The 19,247-nt window shown below is 55.7% G+C and overlaps 2 protein-coding genes across 2 annotated transcripts; one reads left to right on the plus strand and one right to left on the minus strand.

Moving 5' to 3' along the window:
- Positions 1 to 793: 793 nt before the first annotated feature.
- LOC144246370 (tapasin-like) lies at positions 794 to 7,730 on the minus strand. The gene is made up of 7 exons (XM_085582349.1): positions 7,703 to 7,730; positions 6,417 to 6,662; positions 5,409 to 5,633; positions 4,324 to 4,562; positions 3,718 to 3,847; positions 3,179 to 3,517; positions 794 to 2,425 (listed from the first exon to the last, which is right to left on the minus strand). The coding sequence occupies exons 1-7, from the start codon at positions 7,728 to 7,730 to the stop codon at positions 2,325 to 2,327; spliced, it is 1,308 nt and encodes a 435-aa protein (XP_085438475.1). The 3' UTR covers positions 794 to 2,324.
- Positions 7,731 to 8,613: 883 nt separating this feature from the next.
- Positions 8,614 to 17,888, plus strand: LOC146767200 (uncharacterized). Its single transcript, XM_085581177.1, has 2 exons — positions 8,614 to 8,704; positions 15,123 to 17,888. Exon 2 carries the CDS (start codon positions 15,150 to 15,152, stop codon positions 16,239 to 16,241), a length of 1,092 nt encoding a protein of 363 aa, XP_085437303.1. The 5' UTR covers positions 8,614 to 8,704; positions 15,123 to 15,149; the 3' UTR covers positions 16,242 to 17,888.
- The last annotated feature ends 1,359 nt before the right edge of the window (positions 17,889 to 19,247 follow it).

The following is a 19,247-nucleotide window of genomic DNA, read 5'->3' on the forward strand; positions in this document are numbered from 1 at the left end:
CCCACTTAACACAGGACAACTGCCATACAGATGGCAAATAGAACACATCTTGCTTTTCAGTCAGGGACAGGAGGACACAAACAAAATCAGCTGAGGAGGCGGCACTTTGAAAAGCAAACCAGAGCTGACAGAAAATTAATGGGACAGAAATCAATAATTCTGATAGTTTTATTTATTATCAAAATAAATCACACTCGCCCAGCCCCACACAATCCCGATCCCACAACCTCAAATTTGGATCTCACTTCTCCCAATCTCCTTCCAACTCTATCTCACCCTGGAGGCTGAGGAATCAAATTATTTTGGCATGGGACTGAGGTGGGAACCAGCCATTTTGAGGTGGGATTCACCTATTTTGGGGTAAGATTGAGGAGTTTTGAGTGGGATTGAGTCATTTTGAGGTGACAGACCAATCCACCTTGGCATTTGGAATGGAAAGGTATGGAAAATACTACCAGATATCCCCCAAGAATCCACAGATCCTCTAGAATATGTTCCCAAACCATAAATTCCACCTCAAATACCTTTTAAATGGTGGGATTTTTGACATGTCTGGTCAATACTCTTTTTAGCCATTTTTAAGGTGTTTTTAAGTGATAAAGACAAATCAGAAGAAAATTGGGGCCAAACCAAAACCAGAGACCCCTTGAGCATCCTCTGAGCACTGGACAAAACGAACTCAGCAGAAATTAAACTTAACCCTCCATAAAATGCCTTGAGGAAGATTTGCTCTTCCCACAAGTCACTTGTGATGTGTTCTGGTTTGAAAGTAAAACCAGTGAGAGACTCCAAGTCAGAAATACAATTTATTGGGAAAAGGGGAAAAGGACAAAAATACATGCAATAATACAAAGGGAAAGGCTACTGACAAAGAATACAACCTGGCCAGCGTGCTGGTAGCAGTCCGAATTGGAAGAGCTGCAGTCCTCTTGGGATGGCAAATGTAGTTGCTGTGTCTTCTCAGAGAACCTGTGGAAAGGCTCCCCTCTGTCTAGAAATCCCCAGTTTTATCCAGGTGGGAATGCCTAGCTCCTCCCCTTGGGCAGAGCATCTCACAATGGGTCATTATGAGTCACGAGGTGTGTCCTTAATCACCTCCTCCTCCTGGACAGTGTTATCTCTGAGTCATGTGGCCAGGCATTGATGGGGCCATTAACAGCAGATAAGGAAAACTGCCCCGAGGCAACTCCTACTCAGATGGTAACAGGAAAATGTTTGGTTTTTTTTCTTCAGTCTTGGACAATATTGGATTGCTTTCTCTGTAATATTGATTAGTTAATAATCAATGAATTATTGATACTGGATCAATTTCTTTGTAATGGTTATTAATTAATAACCAATAATCAATCATGAATATTTGAGTGATTTCTTTGTAATATTGTGAAAAATGCAGATTGAATGATGCGCTGCTATTGACTATTGATAACTCCCTGCCATTGATTTATAATAATCTGCTATTGATTATTTATAACTCCCTTCTATTGATTATTGATAACTCCCTGCTCTTGATTTGGATGTGTGGAGATGAAGGAACAATGGGAATGGAAATCTCCTTTTTTTTCCTTTTTTTCCCCATTTTTTTCTCCTTTTTTTGCCCTTCTCTCTCCCATGACAAAAATGAAGATTTGCTGAAAAATCATTAAAATGGGAAACAGAACTTTTTTAAAATTGCTTTTTTAAAAAAATTCAGTGAACAATTGGAGCTGGGTAATTGGTTCTTTAATGACTTTAAATTCGTGCTTTGGGTTTTTTAATCAATGCCTTAAAAAAGAACCTTAAAATCCAAACTGGAACAAACTCCCCAAGTGTCACCAACCCCCCCGGTGTCCCCAATGTCCCCAAATGTTCCCAAATGACCCCAAACCTCCCTAAATGTCCCCAAACTCCCCAACATCCCAAAATCTCCAGAAATGTCCGCAGATGTCCCCAAATGTCCACAATCCCCAGTCAGGATGCATCGGTTTGTGGGTGATGTCACCCCCCCCCACCCCCCGGTTTAATCTGGAAATATTTGGGGACATCTTGGGGACAATGGGGGGACTTTGAGACACTGGGGACATTTGGGAACATTTGGGGACATTGAGACATTGGGGACATTTGGGGACATTGGGGAAGTTTGGGGAGCTTGGGGACATTTGTGGTTGGGGACATTTTTGGGGGGGGTTGGGGACATTTTTGGGGGTTTGGGGACATTGGAGCTGTCACATGAAGAGCCCCCCTGGAGTGAGAGAGAAGAGGAGGGGACACATTGGGACATTGGGGACACCTGGGACATGGGGACATGGAGATGAAGGGGGACACCGGGGACATTGGGGACACCGGTGTCACCTCCCCGCCGAGGGCCACAGGCGCAGGCTGAGCCCCCCGATGACGAAGGCCACCAGGGCCATCCCCGCCATGTCCTCCACACTGGGCATGGTGGCACCTGTGGGGACATTGGGGACACATCACTGACACCCCCGGGTGACACCAACACCCCTGGGTGGCACCGAGCCCGTCCTGGTGGCACCGGCCACCCCGCAATGTCCCCAGCTCGCTCTTGATGTTCCTTAGGAGATCCCAGCCCTGTCCCCAGTGTCCCCAACCCCATCCCAGCTGTCCCTATCTCCATGCCTGTGTCCCCGACCCTGTCCCCAGTATCCCCAACCCCATCCCAGGTGCCCCCAACCCTGTCCCAGATATCCCCAACCCCTTCCCAGGTGTCTCCAACCCTGTCCCCAGTGTCCACAACTCCATCCCAGGTGTCCCCAACCCTGTCCCCAGTGTCCCCAGGCATCCCTGGTGTCCCAAGACCCTCCAAACCCCGTTCCTAATGTCCCCAAGTGTCCCCAACCCCACTCCTGATGTCCCCAACCCCATCCTGGTGTTCCCAACTCTATCCTCAATGTCCCCAACACCATTCCTGATATCCCCAACCCCATCCCAGGTGTCCCCAACCCCAGTCCTGGTGTCCCAAGACCCTCCACACCCCATCCCTGATGTCCCCAGTTGTCCCCAACCGCATCCCTGATGTTTTCAAGTCTCCCAAACTCCATCCCTGATGTCCTCAGGTGTCCACAAACCCTGTCCCTGATGTCCCTAATATGCCCAGCTGTGCCCAAACCCTGTCCCTGATGTCCCCAGGTGTCCCCAAACCCCATCCCTGATGTCCCCAGGTGTGTCCTCAGGTGTCCCTCACCTGCCACCACCACGGTGACCCGGTGTGGGGTGTCCCACGCCGCGTGTGTCACCAGGCAGCTGTAGCTGTCCCCCGGCGCTGCCGCAGCCACACGCAGCCCCGCGCTGCGGCTGAAGGTGCCGTCGGCCGCGCGCCGGTGCCCGGAGCTCCAGCTGGGCCCCAGGGTGGTCACCGGGCTGTCCCCCGAGGTGTCCCCCGGGTGTGGCCGGGTGTGTCCGTGGGCGCGGTGTTCCCAGCGGATCTCCACGTCCAGCGGGAAGAAGCCGACGGCGTCGCAGCGCAGCTCGGCCGGGAGCCCCGGGGACAGCCGGGACGGCAGCAGGGACACCCGGGGAGGGGCTGGGACACGAGACAGTGAGCTGGGGATACTGGGAGGGACTGGGAGGGACTGGGAAGGAACTGGGAGGGACTGGGAGGGAACTGGGAGGGAACTGGGACATACTGGGAGAAGACTGGGACATACTGGGAGGGAACTGGGAAGTACTGGGAGGGACTGGGACATAATGGGAGCCCCGGCCCCGCCCATTCCCGGCACTGACCAATCACGTGCAGCCGCAGCACCTGCTGCACCTGCCCGCGGGGCGTGCTCATGGAGCAGACGAAGGCACCGTCGTCCGACACCGAGAGCGGCGGCAGCTGCAGCGACACCTCCCTGGCGCCCCCCGGCGGCTGGGAGGACCGAGGAAACGTTCGGCCTCAGCGGCGCCCCCCGGTGACCGGGAGGACCATGGCCGTGCCCAAAAACCCCCAAAAAATGCCCCCAAAAACGACCCCCCTAAACACAAAAAATGCTTCCAAGCCCCCCCACAACAAAACCCCCCAAAATCACTCACCGAACCCCCCCAGGACTTCCCAAAAATTTTCCCTGAAAAATGCTCCCAAAACTTTCCAAAAACTGTTCAATGCCCGCAGTGCCCCCTAGCGGCCGGGAGGACCGAGGCTTTCCAGTGCCAGCGGCGCCCCCTGGTGGCCAGGATGACAAAAGCGGTTTCATGCCCCCAGCGCCCCCTAGCGGCCGGGAGGACCCAGGCTGCCCAGTGGCGCCCCATAGTGGCCAGGAGGCGGCCGGGAGCAACCGACACCCCCTGCTCGGTGGCGCCCCCCGCTGTCCCCGCAGGGCTCCGCAGCCCCTCCCCTCCCCTCACCTGTGCGGTGCCGGGGGGGCTCCCGTGGCCCCCCAGGAACAGCAGCACCCCCGGCGCGGCCTCGGTGCGGTGGGCGGCGGCCGAGTCGAAGGCCAGCAGGCGCCGCGTGGCGCCGTGGCGGTGCCGCAACCACTGCAGCGTGAAGGGCTCGGCCGGGGGCGCGAAGGCGCAGTGCAGCCGCCCCGGCGCCCCCAGCAGCGCCCGTGTCTGCGGCGTCTGCGTGGACACTAACAGGGACACTGAGGGGTGGGACAGGGCGTCAGGGGTGTGGGGACATCGGGGACACTGGGGACATCGGGGATGTGGGGGGATGTCAGAGACATTGTGGGGCGGGACAGGGTAGTCATGGGGTGCGGGGACATTGGGGACACTGGGGACATCAGGGATGTGTGGGGACATCAGGGACATCGGGGATGTGTGGGGACACTAGGGACATCGGGGACACCGGGGATATGGGGGGATATCAGGGACACTGCGGGGTGGGGCAGGGCATCACCGGCGGGGGGACACTGGGGACACTAGGGACACCGGGGACATGGGGATAATGGGGGACATGAGGACAATGGGGGGACATCGGGGACAAGGGGACAATGGAGATGTGTGGGATAATGGGGACAATAGGGGGACATCGGGGACATCAGTAGCATCCGGGACATTGGGGAAATGTCCCCGATGCCCCTGATGTCCCCCCATTGTCCCCATTGTCCCCCAGTGGGGGGACATCGGGGACATCAGAGACATTGGGGATAATGGGTGGACATTGGGGACATCAGGGACATCGGGGACATCGGGGACATGGGGACAGTGTGGGGGCATCAGGACAGTGGGGTGATGTTGTGCATGTGAGGACAATGGGGACATTGGGATATTGGCATGGGGAACATGGGGTGACACCGGGGACGTTTGGAGCCGTGGGGTGGCAAACACAGAGGTGACAAACACAGAGCTGGCAAACACAGGTGACACAGAAGTGACAGTGACACACAGGTGCCACACACAGGTGACAATGACACAGGTGACCAGGTGCCACACACAGGTGACAGTGACACAGGTGACACACAGAGCTGTCCCCGGTGTCCCCTCACCGTTGAGGAGCGGCGGGTCTCCTCCCCGCTGCTGCAGCAGCGCCGTCCCCTCCCCCTCGGGCGTCCCCAGGGCCAGGAGCCACCAGCGCGTCCCCAGCCCGGGGTGGCACTGCGGGGACCCCGGGGACGTCCCCGGGGGTGGCAGCAGCGGCGCCGTGGGGCTGAGCTCGCACCGGGGGGGCTGCCGGGAGGGACCCCAAAATTCCCCCAGCACCCCCAAGGGGTCTGCAGGGAAAGGGAAAGAGCAGGGGGTGAGCTGCACCCCAAAATCCCACCAAACACCCCCAAAATTCCATCAAATCCCCCCAAACTCCCCTCAGCACCCCCCAGGGGACTGCAGGAAAAGGAAAAGAGCAGGGGGTGAGCTGCACCCCAAAATCCCATCAAATACCCCCAAAATTCCATCAAATACCCCCAAAATTCCATCAAATACCCCCAAAATCCCCTCAGCACCCCCCAGGGGACTGCAGGAAAAGGGAAAGAGCAGGGGGTGAGCTGCACTCCAAAATCACAGCAAATCCACCCAAAATCCCCCCAAAACCCCCAAAAATCACCCCCAACCCCCCCCCAGGACCCCACAAAAAAACACCAAAAATTTCCCCCAAAATTCCCTTAAAACCCTCCAGGAGTCACCCCAAAACAACCCAAAAAAATGCCCCCAAAACCCCCTAGAATCCCCCAAAAATGCCCCCAAAACATCCACAGAACACCCCAAGAAGCCCCCCAAAATTGCCCTCAAAAATCGCCCCCAAAAACCCCCCAAAATCCCCTGAAAACCGCCCCTGAACCCCCCCAGAAAAACCCCCAAAAGCCCCCAAAACCCCTCAAAATCGCCCTCAAAACCCCCAAAAATCGCCCTCAAAATCGCCCCCAAAACCCCCCAAAATCGCCCCCAACCCCCCCCAGGACCCCCCAAAATCACTCCCGAACCCCCCCAGGACCCCCCAGAAGCCTTTCCCGCCCCCCCCCAGAACCGCGGGGGTCCCCCTCAATTGGGGGGTCTCGCACCGATGACATCGAAGGCGTTCTGGGGGTCCCGCGGGGGGCCGGGGGCCGGGGGGGCCTCGGGACCCCCCAGAAGCCGGAGCAGGGCCCCGCGGGGGGAGGGGGCGCCGCAGGGGCAGCGCAGGGCGGGGGGGGGGTCCCCAAAAACCGCCACCCCCCCCCAGGCCAGGAACAGCCCTGGGGGGGCAAAAATATGGGGCTGGGGGGGCTTGAGGGGGCAAAGAGGGGATGTGGGGGGTCCTAGGGGGTCTGGGGGAATTTGGGGGGGATTTTGGGGGTCTTGGGTGGACAAAGAGGGGTTTTGGGGGGTCCTGGGGGGTTCTGGGAGCGTTTCGGGGGCATTTGAGGGGAGTTTGGCGGAATTTGGGAAGGTTCTAGGGGGCTTTCGGAATCCAGGGGGGGCTCTGGGGACTCCTGGAGAGATTTGAGGGCGTCTTAGGGGGCATTTCGGGGGAGCCTGGGGGGGATCTGGGGGGGTCCTGGGGGGCGTTTAGGTGGTCCTGAACAGGTTTTGGGAGGTCCTGGGGGAGTTTTGGGGGAGATTAGGGAGGTCGTGGGGGATTTGGGGGGATCCAGGGGGGGTCCGGAGTGGTTTAGGGGGTCCCGAGGGGGTTTGGGGGGTCCTGGGGGATTTCAAGAGGGCTTCGGGAGATTTGAGGAAGATCCGGGGGGTCCTTGGGGGGATTTAGGGGAGTCCTGGGGGAGTCTGGGGGAAATTCGGGGGTCCTGGGGGATTTCGGGCGGTCCAGGGGGACCTGGGGGGCCTTGGGGGGGGGGGGTTGGGGGGAATTCGGCAGGTCCTGGGGGATTTTGAAGGGTCCTGGGGGGGGTCCGAGAAGGGATCTGGGGGTGCCGGGGTGGGGTATAGGGGGATCTGGGGGCTCCTGGGGGACTTTGGGGGGTTCCTGGGGGATTTTGGGGGGTCGCAAAGGGGTCCTGGACAGGATTTGGGGGGTCTTTGAAGGATTTGGGGGTGCTGGGGGGGGTCTTGGGGAAGATTTTGGGGTCCCCGGAGAGATTTGAGGCAGGTTTTTTTTTTTTTGGTGGGGGGGGGGAGTGCAGGAATTTGGGAAGTTTTGAGTGGGGAATTTTGGGGGTCCCGGTTCCGGGAATGTCCCGAATTTGGGGGTTCCGATTTTTGGGGTTATGGATTTTTGAGGTTTTCCGAAATTTGAGGGGATTTCCCAGGATTTGGGGTTGAGGGGGGGGGCGGGGCTCGGATCCGCCGGGATTTGGGGTCGGGGCGGATTTGGGATCCCGATTTTTGGGGTTTTTCGCCCCTTCCTCACCCGCCAGCGCCAGCCGCGCTCCCGCCATCGCTTTCGCTTTCGCTCTGGCCCCGCCCAAACCCGCCCCAAATCCCCAAAACCGCCACAAAATTCCCCCCGGGGGCTCCGGCCACGCCCCAAACCCCAAAATTCTCCTCAGGGACCCTGGCAGGACTGAGCCCGTGGCACAGTGACCCACGCTGCAGCACTCGGAGGGGGCTGTGCCCAGGGGATGGACTCCGCTCCGAGAAGTTCCTGGAGAAGTCTCGGCCGGGAGAGAGCGCAGGGTGCAGCAGGGAACGACTCCTGTCCCTGAGCAGAGGGAGAAGCCCCGGGGGATGAGCTGAGCATGGCCCCATTCCCTGTCTCCTGCCCTGCCGGGGGAGGAGGTGCAGCTGGGAGCAGGGAGGCGTGGGGAAAGCTGCATTTAAGGCTCTGCGCTGACTTCTCCTGCTCCTGCTCCGAGTCTTTGGAGTTTTCTGCCAGAAATCTCTCCCCTGCCCCACCCACCCACAGGGCTTGGGGCAGGTTTCCCTTTTCGGGGGAAATCAAAGCGAAGAACTGATGCGCTAACGAGGGGCAGGAGAAGTGAGGCTCCTGGGCTTCCCGCAGAGGCGGAGGCACGGGAGGCGCAGGGCCGGGAAAGCCGTGGCGGGAGGCGCGGAGAAGTTTGTTTGTGTGGGCAGCTCAATCCCGGCTCGGCCCGGGCCCGTGCCGGGGCTGTTCCTCATCTCCGGCTTTCCCCTCACGCAGCCCGGGGGCGCCGAGAGCGCGGGGCGAGGCGGGGCCGTGCGCAGAGCCCGCCCCGAGCTCGCTGCCATTGGCCGCCGGTGCCGTCAGTCGCGGTTGCGGCGCGCTGATTGGTGGGAGCGGGGCGCGGCGCGGCCCCGGCGGCGGGCTGAGGGCGGCCGTGGCCGCGCAGCGCCGCCATTGGCCGAGCGGCTGCGCGGGCCCGGCAGCGGCGGCAGCGGCCGGAGCGCGGTGAGGCGGCGGCGGCGGAGCTCGGAGGCGGCCCCGGCGCAGGTGGGAGCCGCGCTGGGCTCTGCGGGGGCTCGGGGCTGGCTGCGGGCGGAGGGGGCGGCAGGGGGCTCCGGCGGCTCGCCGGTGCCGTGTCCGGCCCGTGCCGGCCCCGGGCCGAGGGCGCTGCGGGAGCGGCTGCCCGCGGTCTCCTTCCCGCCGGGGCCGGGCAGGAGCCGCTGCCGGAGCAGCGCTGGCTCGGCCCGGCTGCTGTGGGTAGGACAGAGGGGCTGCCCCGCGGCCGGGAGCGGGCGGGGAAATTCCCGTCGCCGGAGGTTCGTGTGCCCGGCGGAGAGCGAGGAGTCCTGTCAAAGTGACTTTATTGCCGAGCAGGGGCAGAGGCCGTGGGGCATTTGCCGTGCGCTCTCTGCCGTGGCTGTAGTCCGCAGCCTCCTTTTTATCCTCATTTTCCCGGCAGCATCTCCCTCTGCCTTTGCCCACCGGCTGAGTTCCTTGGAAGGTTCCGACTTCCCGATGCGCCTGGAGCCTGTCCTCGTTAATGTGCACCCTCCTTTTGTATAACAGCCGATATTCATGGCTCTGTTAAGTCTTTGTTCTTCTCCTCGAAGTTCAGGAATGTAGCGGGACTTTGAGCAGCTGTCTGGGTCAATTTCTAACATTTATTGGAACTGATGGTTTCTCCCGTTACTTCCTTATCTACAAGTGCCCGACCCGATCTCCAGGCAGATTCACTCCTTGACTCTGTTTTGTTCTTCCCGGGTCCTCTTTGGTTTTGGGATTATTCTCGGTGCCCTCATTCCCTGTCCTTTTGTAGCCGTTTGTGGATCAGGAGGCCTGGCTGCCACCTGCATGCCCTGGCTCAGCTGCTGGATGAGCTGCACTGCCAAGGTGTGGAGCATGGTAAAAAGATGAGAGTTGCTGCAGCACAGAAGAGGAGAAGCAGCATTCCTTTAACCCCTGGTGTGCTGGGGAGCCAGGAAACCGTGTCCCATTCCCATCCTTTCCATGTTTGCACCAATACATAAACTGCTCTCCTATTTCCTTTCTTATCTTTTTCAGCACTTTTCCTTTTTCATCTCCTTGCCAAGAGCAGTTTGAGTAATTTAGTTTTCCACAAACTCCTGCTTTTTCTGCTAAGAGACCATCTGATCCCATCCCCTGCTGAAATGTTGTGTTCCTCTTTCAGTGGCTTGGTCGGCAGGAAGGTCAGGAGCTGGAGCTGTCTGGTTGGTTCTTATTCTGAGGACAGCTTGTAATCTAATGATGCCATTGTAGTGATAAATGGGTTCTCTGTCTCCTTATAGGATTTTGTGAAAAATGCCAATCATTTGGTTTTTAAAATTTAAAAGTTTAATAATAATAAAATGTTGAAAAACATAGGAATACGACTAGAGTAATAAAAAATTTAGAGTTTGGAGAATTACAAGATAATAAAAAGTAAAGAATTACTGAGGTCCAGATGCTCTTGGGCACTTAAGGCAAGATGAGTATACCTTGTTAACAAAGGAATCACCCTTAAAACAATACACTATTGCATATTTGTATATCCTTCATGGTTATGCATACATTCTATTTAAAGCATGAAACTCTTGTCTGTTGTATGTCAGCTGTTTCCTTTAATTCCCACGGGGTCTTCCAGTGTTAGCATGAAGTAATGAAATTAGCTTCTTCTAATAAGAAAACCATAAATTGCTCTTCTCTGGAAAATTTAGGTGTTCCTTGAAGCGAGTATCTCATTCCTTAAACCCCCCCCCCCCTATACATAGTTTCTCTTTGAACAACTATTGCTTCATTTTATCCACAAAGCTACATTTACCATACTATTAAAATGTTACACAGCACAATTAATCTATATAACATAATACATATAGTAACTATCTGCATAGAGCCATATAACATGCATTTTTAACAAATTTGTTGGGGTTCCCAGGGGCTGGTCCATGGTGTTGTAGGATTTGTTCTGGTAGCCGTTCAACTTTTCCCCATTTTTGGGTGCTCTCTCAATCTGGGGCTGCATCAATTGATCACTGTTTTCTAATTGCATCATCAAATACTTGAATTCCAGCTGATTTCCCTGAACTTGTTGGAGCAAAAACCCCAGTGCTCTGATACACCCTGTACAGCACAGACAGTGACAGCAGATGTTGGAGTGGGCAGAGGGATTTTTATAAATGAGAATTTATTCAGCCAGTTTAAAAAAAAAAAAAAATTATTAGCGGTCAAATTCTATCTCACCAGCCATAGAAAAAGACAGTGCCGAGCCTGGGAATCAGCCCTGGGTGTGTAACAAGGAGTCAGCCTCAGGAGAGGTTTTCCCCTATGTCCACACACCTCCATCCTGGCACAAGCGGTTTTTATAGGGAAAATTCCGCCTGAGGCCAAGATTTCAGCAATCAGTCTTTTCTTCTATTCAGAGTCCATAGGTTAATAAGATTTTCTTTTTTGGTGATGAGGAGGAATAATTCAGTGTCCGGAGTAGGTGAATCCCTGATGAGATTTTACGGGAACGCTGCATTCACATGCATTTGTCTGAGGATTTCCATGATATCCATCTTGGGCCGTTTATGCGATGATCAGCACCCGATGATCAACACCTGGAGTCCAGACATGGCATGGGCCACGCCACTTGGCCAGCAGTGGTGCTGCTTTGCACTCCTTAGGCAGAGCCCATGTCCTGCTTGGATGTTGGCAGCAGCAAAGTGCCAAGGCAGGCTCTGTGCCAGCCCAGCTTCCTGGGGGAGAGATTGCACCAGAGACAGGATTCTGGCCACAGACTGCTTTAAATGTGCATCCCTTATCTCCACCCTGCGCTTGGTGGAGAATTCCCAGGGTTAGGAATTCCCAAGATCAATTCCAAGGGGAAATAATTGAATATCTGCCCTGGGTCTGGCTCTTCTTCTTGCCCAAGCCAATGGCAAAAGCTGTACCCATGGCATCTTGGTCTCCATCCCCAGCTTCCAAAGGTGTTTCTTTCTTTCCCCATTCATTCTTTGTACCCAGCCTGAGCTCTGGGGGTGCCAGGGGTTCTGGAGGTCCCATTGTATTCCTAAAGCTGCCATAACTCCCTGGAGGATCTTTCCTTTGAAATGAGTTCTGCTGTCTGAGTCTGTTGCTTCCACAATCCCTTTTGTTGGAATTATGTCTTTTAGAAATACCTTAATAAGTGATCCAGTGGTTGCCCAGCAATCAGAATTGCTTTTTGCCCCCCTGTTAGGTGAGATGGTGTCACCAGAAGATATTGAAGCCTTCCTGCTCAGGGCATTTCAGTGCCAGGCTCTTACAAGCACACACAGCTGTGCCAGTTGAGCTGACCATGGGGGTAACCTGCGCTTTGTCTGATTCCCTTTCCTCAACAACAGCGTGTCTTGGAACTCTTTTCCCTTCTGCTGCCCTTGAAGAGCCATCCACAAAGACATTTTCTTCATTTTCAGACGAAGACTGAGCGTTCTCCAGGGCTCCAGTGTGGTGGGTCCCCGGTGGGATGGGAGCTCAGAGAGCCCTGCCAATCCATGTCCATGCAGGGGTGGACTTGCTCCTGCTGAGGGTGCTGCTGTCTGTGCTTGCAGTGTCCTTGTGGGCTGCAGCTGGAGCCCTGACTCCTTCCCAGGGGCTGTTTGGGTGGGCTCTGCCCTGGCCAGGAGGGCAATGCCTCTGCCAGGTGCTTGTGGCCGACCCCGTCATGCCCTGGGTGCTGGGGCCCCCTTGGGCCCTGGGGTTGATCCCTCAGGGGCTGTGGGAACTCTGCCGTGGCCTTTGCCTTCAGCTTGGCCTTTTGCTCATCCCTTCTTGCCTTCAGCTGCTGTGCCTTTGTGCCCAAGTGCTGCAGGGCTTCTTGTGCCACTCCTGCAGCCCCGGTCACTGCCTGTGGGTGCTCATCCTCTGAGAGCTGCTGAGCTTTCTGCAAAACCTTTCCTTTCTGCAGGGACCCAAAGCAAATCCTGAACAGCAAATCCTGATCCTTCCATGTGCACTCTGCATTTCCCAGCTGTTCCTTTGTGTTCCCCGTTGTGCTCAGGGTCCCTGCCCAGCCCGTGTGGCAGAGCCGGTGCCTGTCCTGCCGCAGTGTCCAAAGGCGGCCCCCCCGGCGGGCAGGGCCGGCAGCTCCCCGGGGCCGGGCAGCGGCCGGGGCGTCCCGCAGCCTCCTGGGGGCCGGGGGCCACTGCCGGCCCTGCCCGGGGCTGGTGGGGTCAGGCAGCGCCCGGCGCTGAGCCCCGGCTGCCCCACAGCCCCGGCCCGGCCCCGCAGCTCCCCACAGGCCCCAGCCCGTGCTCCCGGTGCCGCACCTCTGCGCCCGGTGCTGCCGCTGCCACCGCAGAGAAACCCCTGCCATCCTGACCTCCTGCTTTTCCTGTCTGGGAAACTGGGAATTCAAAATATTAGCTGGCAAATTGTGAGGTTAAGACTCTGTGGAAAAACATCCCAATCCAGAGTATTTTTCTCTTCCTCCTTTTTTCCCTCATCCTTTTTCTTACCACACAGATTCCTCCTGCTGCTTCTTGCCTGAACCATATTGCTGCACACTCCCCTTCACCTGATTCCTTCCCAGGACACGAACACCATCCATCCCCTGTTGTCTAAATGCCTTCTCCACTTTCCTTGTTGCCACCCTGGGTGTCCATGTCCTTAATTACCTCTGGGGAAATGTGCAAACTACCTCAACATTCTCCCAAGGGACCCTTCAGAGACATTTTGGGATCATCATTCCTTTGGCCAGGCCCCCTTCCTGGCTTTCCCTTTTCTCCCCTCCATGGGTGCCCTGCCATGTTCACTCCCCAAAGATCCCAGGGCACTCACTGATGAGATTTTCAGTGCTCTCTCCCTGCTGACTCTTCACAGACCCCCCTGATGTGTCACTCGTCTGTCTCCTGGTCACTCCCGGGTCCCCAATCAATCCCTGGTGCTGCCGCCAGCCAAGGGAGCCGATCACCCAAAGTGGGTGAGGCACCTTCAGCTGCACTTGCTGCCCGCCGCCCCGGAGGGTGGAAGGAATTCGGGATGAGCCTCAGGGTGTGCGGAAAAATTGACATCACCAGAGGATTCTGTCCACAGAGCAGACAGAGGAGTCCTGTAAATGGAATTTCATTCCTAAAAATGGGAGAGGCCATGGGACATTCCCCACGGGATATCTCCAATTGTTGGAGGACACAGTCTCTTTTTCATCTGAACTTTCTTGGCCACATCTCCCTCTGCTCTCCCCACTGGCTGAAGCACTTGACAGGTACAGACTTCCCAATCCACCTACTACATACCCACCTTGATATGTTCCCTGCTGTTATATAGCAAACGATATTCATGGCTCTGTTAAGTCTTTGTTGTTCTTCTGGAAGTTCATGAATAGGGAAGGACCTTGGCTGAACAGCAGTTTGTGTCATCTATTGATAACATTTTCTGAAACTGATGGTGTCTCCTGTCATTTCCTTTTTTACAGCTCCCTGGCCCTATGTCCGAGCAGATTCAGAGCATCTGTTTGTAAAGACACTTTCCTGTGGTTCCTCCCATGGGGTCCCCCGTTTGTGGGACATCCCCCCTGGAGCAGGGTGTCCCCTCTGTGCTGCAGCCCCAGGGCTCGGGCCGAGCTCAGCCAATCAGAGCCCGCGGCGCTGATGACTCACCAGTTGCCAGGCAGACTCGCAGCTCCCCGCGTTCCCCACCTGGACCCACCTGCGCCCCCCCTCGGCCCCATGGCCCCGCGAGGGGAATTTGGGGAGGTGGGAGTGGGGCAGCGCCAAGGCCGGGCCCCCCCGCGCTGTCCTGGCGGGAGCGGCTGCAGTGGGGACCGAGTGCGGGCGGGAGCGGCCGAGAGCCCAGCGCTGCCCCAGCCCGACCTGCCCCAGCTCCATCCCTGCCCCTGCGCTGGGATGCTGTGGGGCTGGGGGGAAGAGGGAGCCGGCAGTGGGTGCTGGGCCTGGGGCCAGGAGGAGAAGGGAAGGAGAAGCAGGCTTGAGGAACAAAATGGTCAAAGGATGCAGGTGGCAGGAGAGGGTGGGATTGTGCAGGAGAAGGAGGAATAGGAAGAGGAAGAGGAGTGTGAGGAAGAATAGAACACAGGAGGAGGAGGAGGAGGAGCAGAAACAAGGATCACCACAAGGTTCCATCCCTCCTTGTATCTATAGCCTCCCCTTAGCCCCAGGAGCATTGCCACCCCACATGCAGCAGGTGACTGTTGAGGGGTTCCACGATTTTCACAGGGGTGAGTCATGGCATTTCTCAGCTTTATTGGGTTAAATGTTGGTGCTTTATTTTTTTTAGGGGCTGAATCTTTATGTTTTGGAGGAATTTTTTACTGAATCTTGATGTTTGGGGAGGTTTTGATCTGTGTCTTAAAGTTTCGAGGATTTTTATGCTGAACCTTGGTGTTTTGGAGGTTCTTATAGACACACAATGCCCAATGACTTGGTGAGATGAAGTGGGGACAGGAGGAACTCCCAGTCCAAGATGCTCTGTTCTTTTTTTTTTCCCCCAGACCAGGATTTTTCATTCCCGGGGAGGAATGAAAATGGAGGAAATGGAGGAGGAGGAAAAGCCCTGGAGATCCCGCACAAGGAGTGGCAGCAAACCCAGCCCAGGGAGCTGCAGGGAGGAAAGAGCCCCCCTGAACCAGGAAGGCGGGCAGAGATCCAGCCAGAGCTCAGAGCTGGTGGAGAAACCTCGTGGCAGGGAGAAGCCCCACAAGTGCTTGGAATGTGGGAAGGGTTTCAGGCGGAGCTTGGATCTGATCCAGCACCAGGTGATCCACACTGGGGAACGGCCCTACGAGTGTGAGGAATGTGGAAAGCGTTTCCGCTGGAGCTCCAGCCTGAGACTTCACCAGAGATTCCACACCGGGGAGAGGCCCTTTGAGTGTGGGGAGTGTGGGAGGAGCTTCAACCAGAACTCCATTCTGATCCAACATCAGAGGATCCACACTGGGGAAAAGCCCTTTGAGTGTGGGAAATGTGGGGTGAGCTTCAGCCAGAAGGGCTACCTGATGCAACACCAGAGGATCCACACTGGGGAAAAACCCTATGAGTGTGGGGAATGTGGGAAGAGCTTCAGGCAGAGCTCTGACCTGAGGAGACATGAGAGGATCCACACTGGAGAAAAGCCCTACGAGTGTGGGGTGTGTGGGATGAGTTTCAGCCTCAACTCCCAGCTTACGGAACACAAAAAGATCCATACTGGGGAAAAGCCCTACAAGTGTGGGGAATGTGGGAAGAGTTTCAGAGAAAGCTCAGCCCTGATTCGGCACCAGGTAATCCACACTGGGGAACGGCCCTACACCTGCTTGGAATGTGGGAAGAGCTATGGGTGGCACTCAGACCTGAGAAAGCACCAGCGCATCCACAGCGGGGAGAAGCCCTACGAGTGTCCTGAGTGTGGGAAGAGGTTTCGGATCAGCTCCAGTCTCCTCGTACATCAGCGGAGTCACACCGAGGAGAGGCCCTACCGCTGCCCCGACTGCGGGAAGGGATTCAAGCACAACTCCCACCTCACCGTGCACCGGCACATCCACACCGGGGAGAGGCCCTACGAGTGTGGGAAGTGTGGGAAGAGCTTCTCACAGAGATCAGCCTTGATCAAACACCAACGGAGGCGCCACTAATGGGTTGAAGCCCTGTAAGTGCCCTGAGTGCAGGAAGAGCTTCATGTGCTGCTCCAGCTCCATCCTCCATGGGAGGATCCACGTTGGATGATCCTCAGTGACCTTCATTGGGCAGTCTTGGTGATCTATGGGCCTGGTTATCTGTGTTGGGAAGACACTTGGCTGGGAGGCTCCACATCTTCCTCGTTCCCTGTGGGCACCTAGATAAAGCCAGTGGCAGGAACATCCACTGGGGCACAGACCAACAATGGGAATTCCTTGGGGAGAGCAGATTTAATGACTTCCAACTCCATAAAATCTTTTGCACTCAATCCTATATTCTGGTGGCATCAAGGAATACTGAATGGTCTTGGAGGTATGTCCTAGGTTGACTATATGATGCTTGTATCTCCAGTTGTTTGTTGTGTTTATGGTGAATTATAATTTTTGCACCTTTAAGACTTGTTCCGAGAGCAAAGGAGGGAGAGAAGGGTAGAGTTTGTTTTCAGAAACTGCACTCCTCCACATTTCTGCTCCTGGGCCAGGTTGTCTGCAGATGGACAGACAGAGGTACAGAGCTCTCCTTTGCTGTTAATTAGTTTTAGCTAGCTGTGGCAGAGAAGTTCCCTGGACTGTGGCTGTTTTTCCCTTTTCTTTGGACCTGTTTAAACCTGCTCTGGCCTGAACACCCAGAAGAGCACCGGCAGCTCACACCTGTGGCCCAGCGGGCCAGGCCTGGACTGTGGCATTTCCAGCACCGGAGGGACTGATAAGAGACTGAGGGAGCTGAGCTACAACCCACGGAGGGACTTCCTGAGTTTGTCTCTCTTTTAGAGCAGCAAGAGGTTTTATTGTTTAATATTGTTTAAGTTTTATTCTTTAAAAAATAGTTTTTTCGACTTTTCTCCAAGGAGATACTTTTCCCAAACTGGCTTGGGGAGGAGCCAATTGAATCTGCTTTCCAGAGGAATCCCTTTGGAGGTTCTCTCCCAAATTTGCTCTGAACCAGGACAAGGTCTTTTCCAACTTCAGGGATTCCACGATTTTGATTTCCTATTGCCCAAGGGTGTCTTCTGCAGCCAGATGGTGGAAAAACTGGGGAAAAGACCAAGATTTTGGAGACAATGGGGTAGAAACTCCACCAAAAAGGTTCTTCCCTCCACCCAAGCACGTGGATCCTCAGCCGGCATGGACATGGAAGTCTTTTTCTTTTGGCCTTGATTTTGTTTTCATTTCTCTTTATCCCTTTAAAATATCCAATATTGAAGTAAAAATAGACATTGAACTAAGTTAGTGGATGTGGTCATGGTAGGACACAGACATGGTGGGACACGTGTAAGAATGTGCCCTCTGTTGACAGAGTAAACAAGTTAACCTTTTGTTCCCTTAAAAAGGACAAAAGGCCAGGTGTTTCTCTCCTCAATTTGGTTGAAAGACACCTCATAGGACCTTGGGGACTTCACCTCAAACTTAAGGGTAGCTAATTGGACAGGAGCCAAAAAGTCCCACCTAAGCAATTCCCTAGAAAAGAAGAGAACAAAAGAAGTTAATTGCTTTTGTGAAGTGTTTTAGTAAGAGCAAGAACCTCTTGCCCTGACTTGGCTTTTCTCTGTAAAAAGCTTTTTTATTTTTGCCTTTTATTAAAACTTTTTATTCCCAACACTGTCACATGAGCCATCCTGCTTGTTTTATGCCACCTGAGGTAGCTGAGCTATCAAGGGTATAATGCTTATCTCTGAGAGCTTATAAGACCAGGCTCAAAAAGAGAAAAAGCATTAGACATGGAGAGTGACATGGGCACGCATGGACATGGAGGGGGACAGGGCCATCCCTAGGGACATGGGGAGACACAGGCATGGATGGAGACATGGGGGACAGTGACAGGGATGGAAACATGGTGGGGAGACAGCCATGGGTGAGGACATGGTGGGACATGGCCAGTGACAAGTGGGGACATGGCCGTGGCCGGTGCCATGGGAGGAACTTGCAGGGGATGAGGGGGATGCTGGGTTTGAGGGAGTTGAGGGTTCCTGGGCAGGACTTGGACCTTGCTGAGGCCTTTGGGGAGCCCAGGCCGAGCGGCTCCGGCTGCACTGGGAGAACCTGGTGGAGGTATTGGGGCAGCTGCTCAAGGACCCCTGACCTGGAGCCCCAGCTGGGCACTGGGCTCCTGGAAGGGGATGAACATCCTTGTCCCTAGGAGGGAAATCCCAACACCCCCAGGGTGTCGGGGACAGCTGAGGGGCCACAACAGGGAGGGGAAAGCCCGACAGAGCTGTTCTCCTCCTAAGCTACATCCTAAAAGTCCCAAAACTCAGGGATTCCTCCCAGGAAAAAGCTTCCAGGAGCTGCCTGAATTGAGGGAAAGGGGGGATGTGATCCTCAAACTGAACAGGAGGGGCCTGGATCCCCAAATCCAAGCCCAGGGGTGAGAGGTAGAGCTGGAGGCACAATGGGGAAGGGGTGGGAGAGCAGGGGAAAAGAGGATTCTGACCAGGAGAGGAATGGGACCCTCAGATTGAGTTGGGAGGGGTCTTTGGGTTGGGGGAACAATGGGAGTGGGGAGGGAAGGGTGGGGATGGGATCAAAAATGGGTGGTTCCATGGGGATCCCTTAGTGTCCCCATCGCTTGATCCCTGGAGTGATTTCCGTGAGGCTCTGGGAGGGGGGAATGGATCTGCACTGGGTGGGTCCCCAAGCCCCCTGCCCATACCTGGGGGGCTCATGGGAGGTTCCCTCTATCCAAACGCTGGTGCTGCAGCCATGGGGGAGAGGTGGGTAGGAAAGGGGGATCTGGGGTGGTCAGGGAGGAGGAGGAATAGGAAGAGGAGAGAGAGATGAGGAGGAGGTTAGGGAAAAGAAGGAACAGGAACAGGAGGAGGAAGAGGAGGAACCGCAGCAGATCCACATGGTTTGCCTGCCCTTCTGCTGAGTCTGCAGCTCCCCTGGTCAGGGCAGCATTTACTCCCCCAGATCCTGCAGGTAAGTGGGGAGGGGGAGCTCACCCCAAATGCATTGGGGGATTTC

Source organism: Lonchura striata, chromosome 5 (genome assembly GCF_050655825.1).
Source record: "Lonchura striata isolate lonStrDom1 chromosome 5, ASM5065582v1, whole genome shotgun sequence".
In the NCBI taxonomy this organism is placed as follows: Eukaryota; Metazoa; Chordata; class Aves; order Passeriformes; family Estrildidae; genus Lonchura; species Lonchura striata.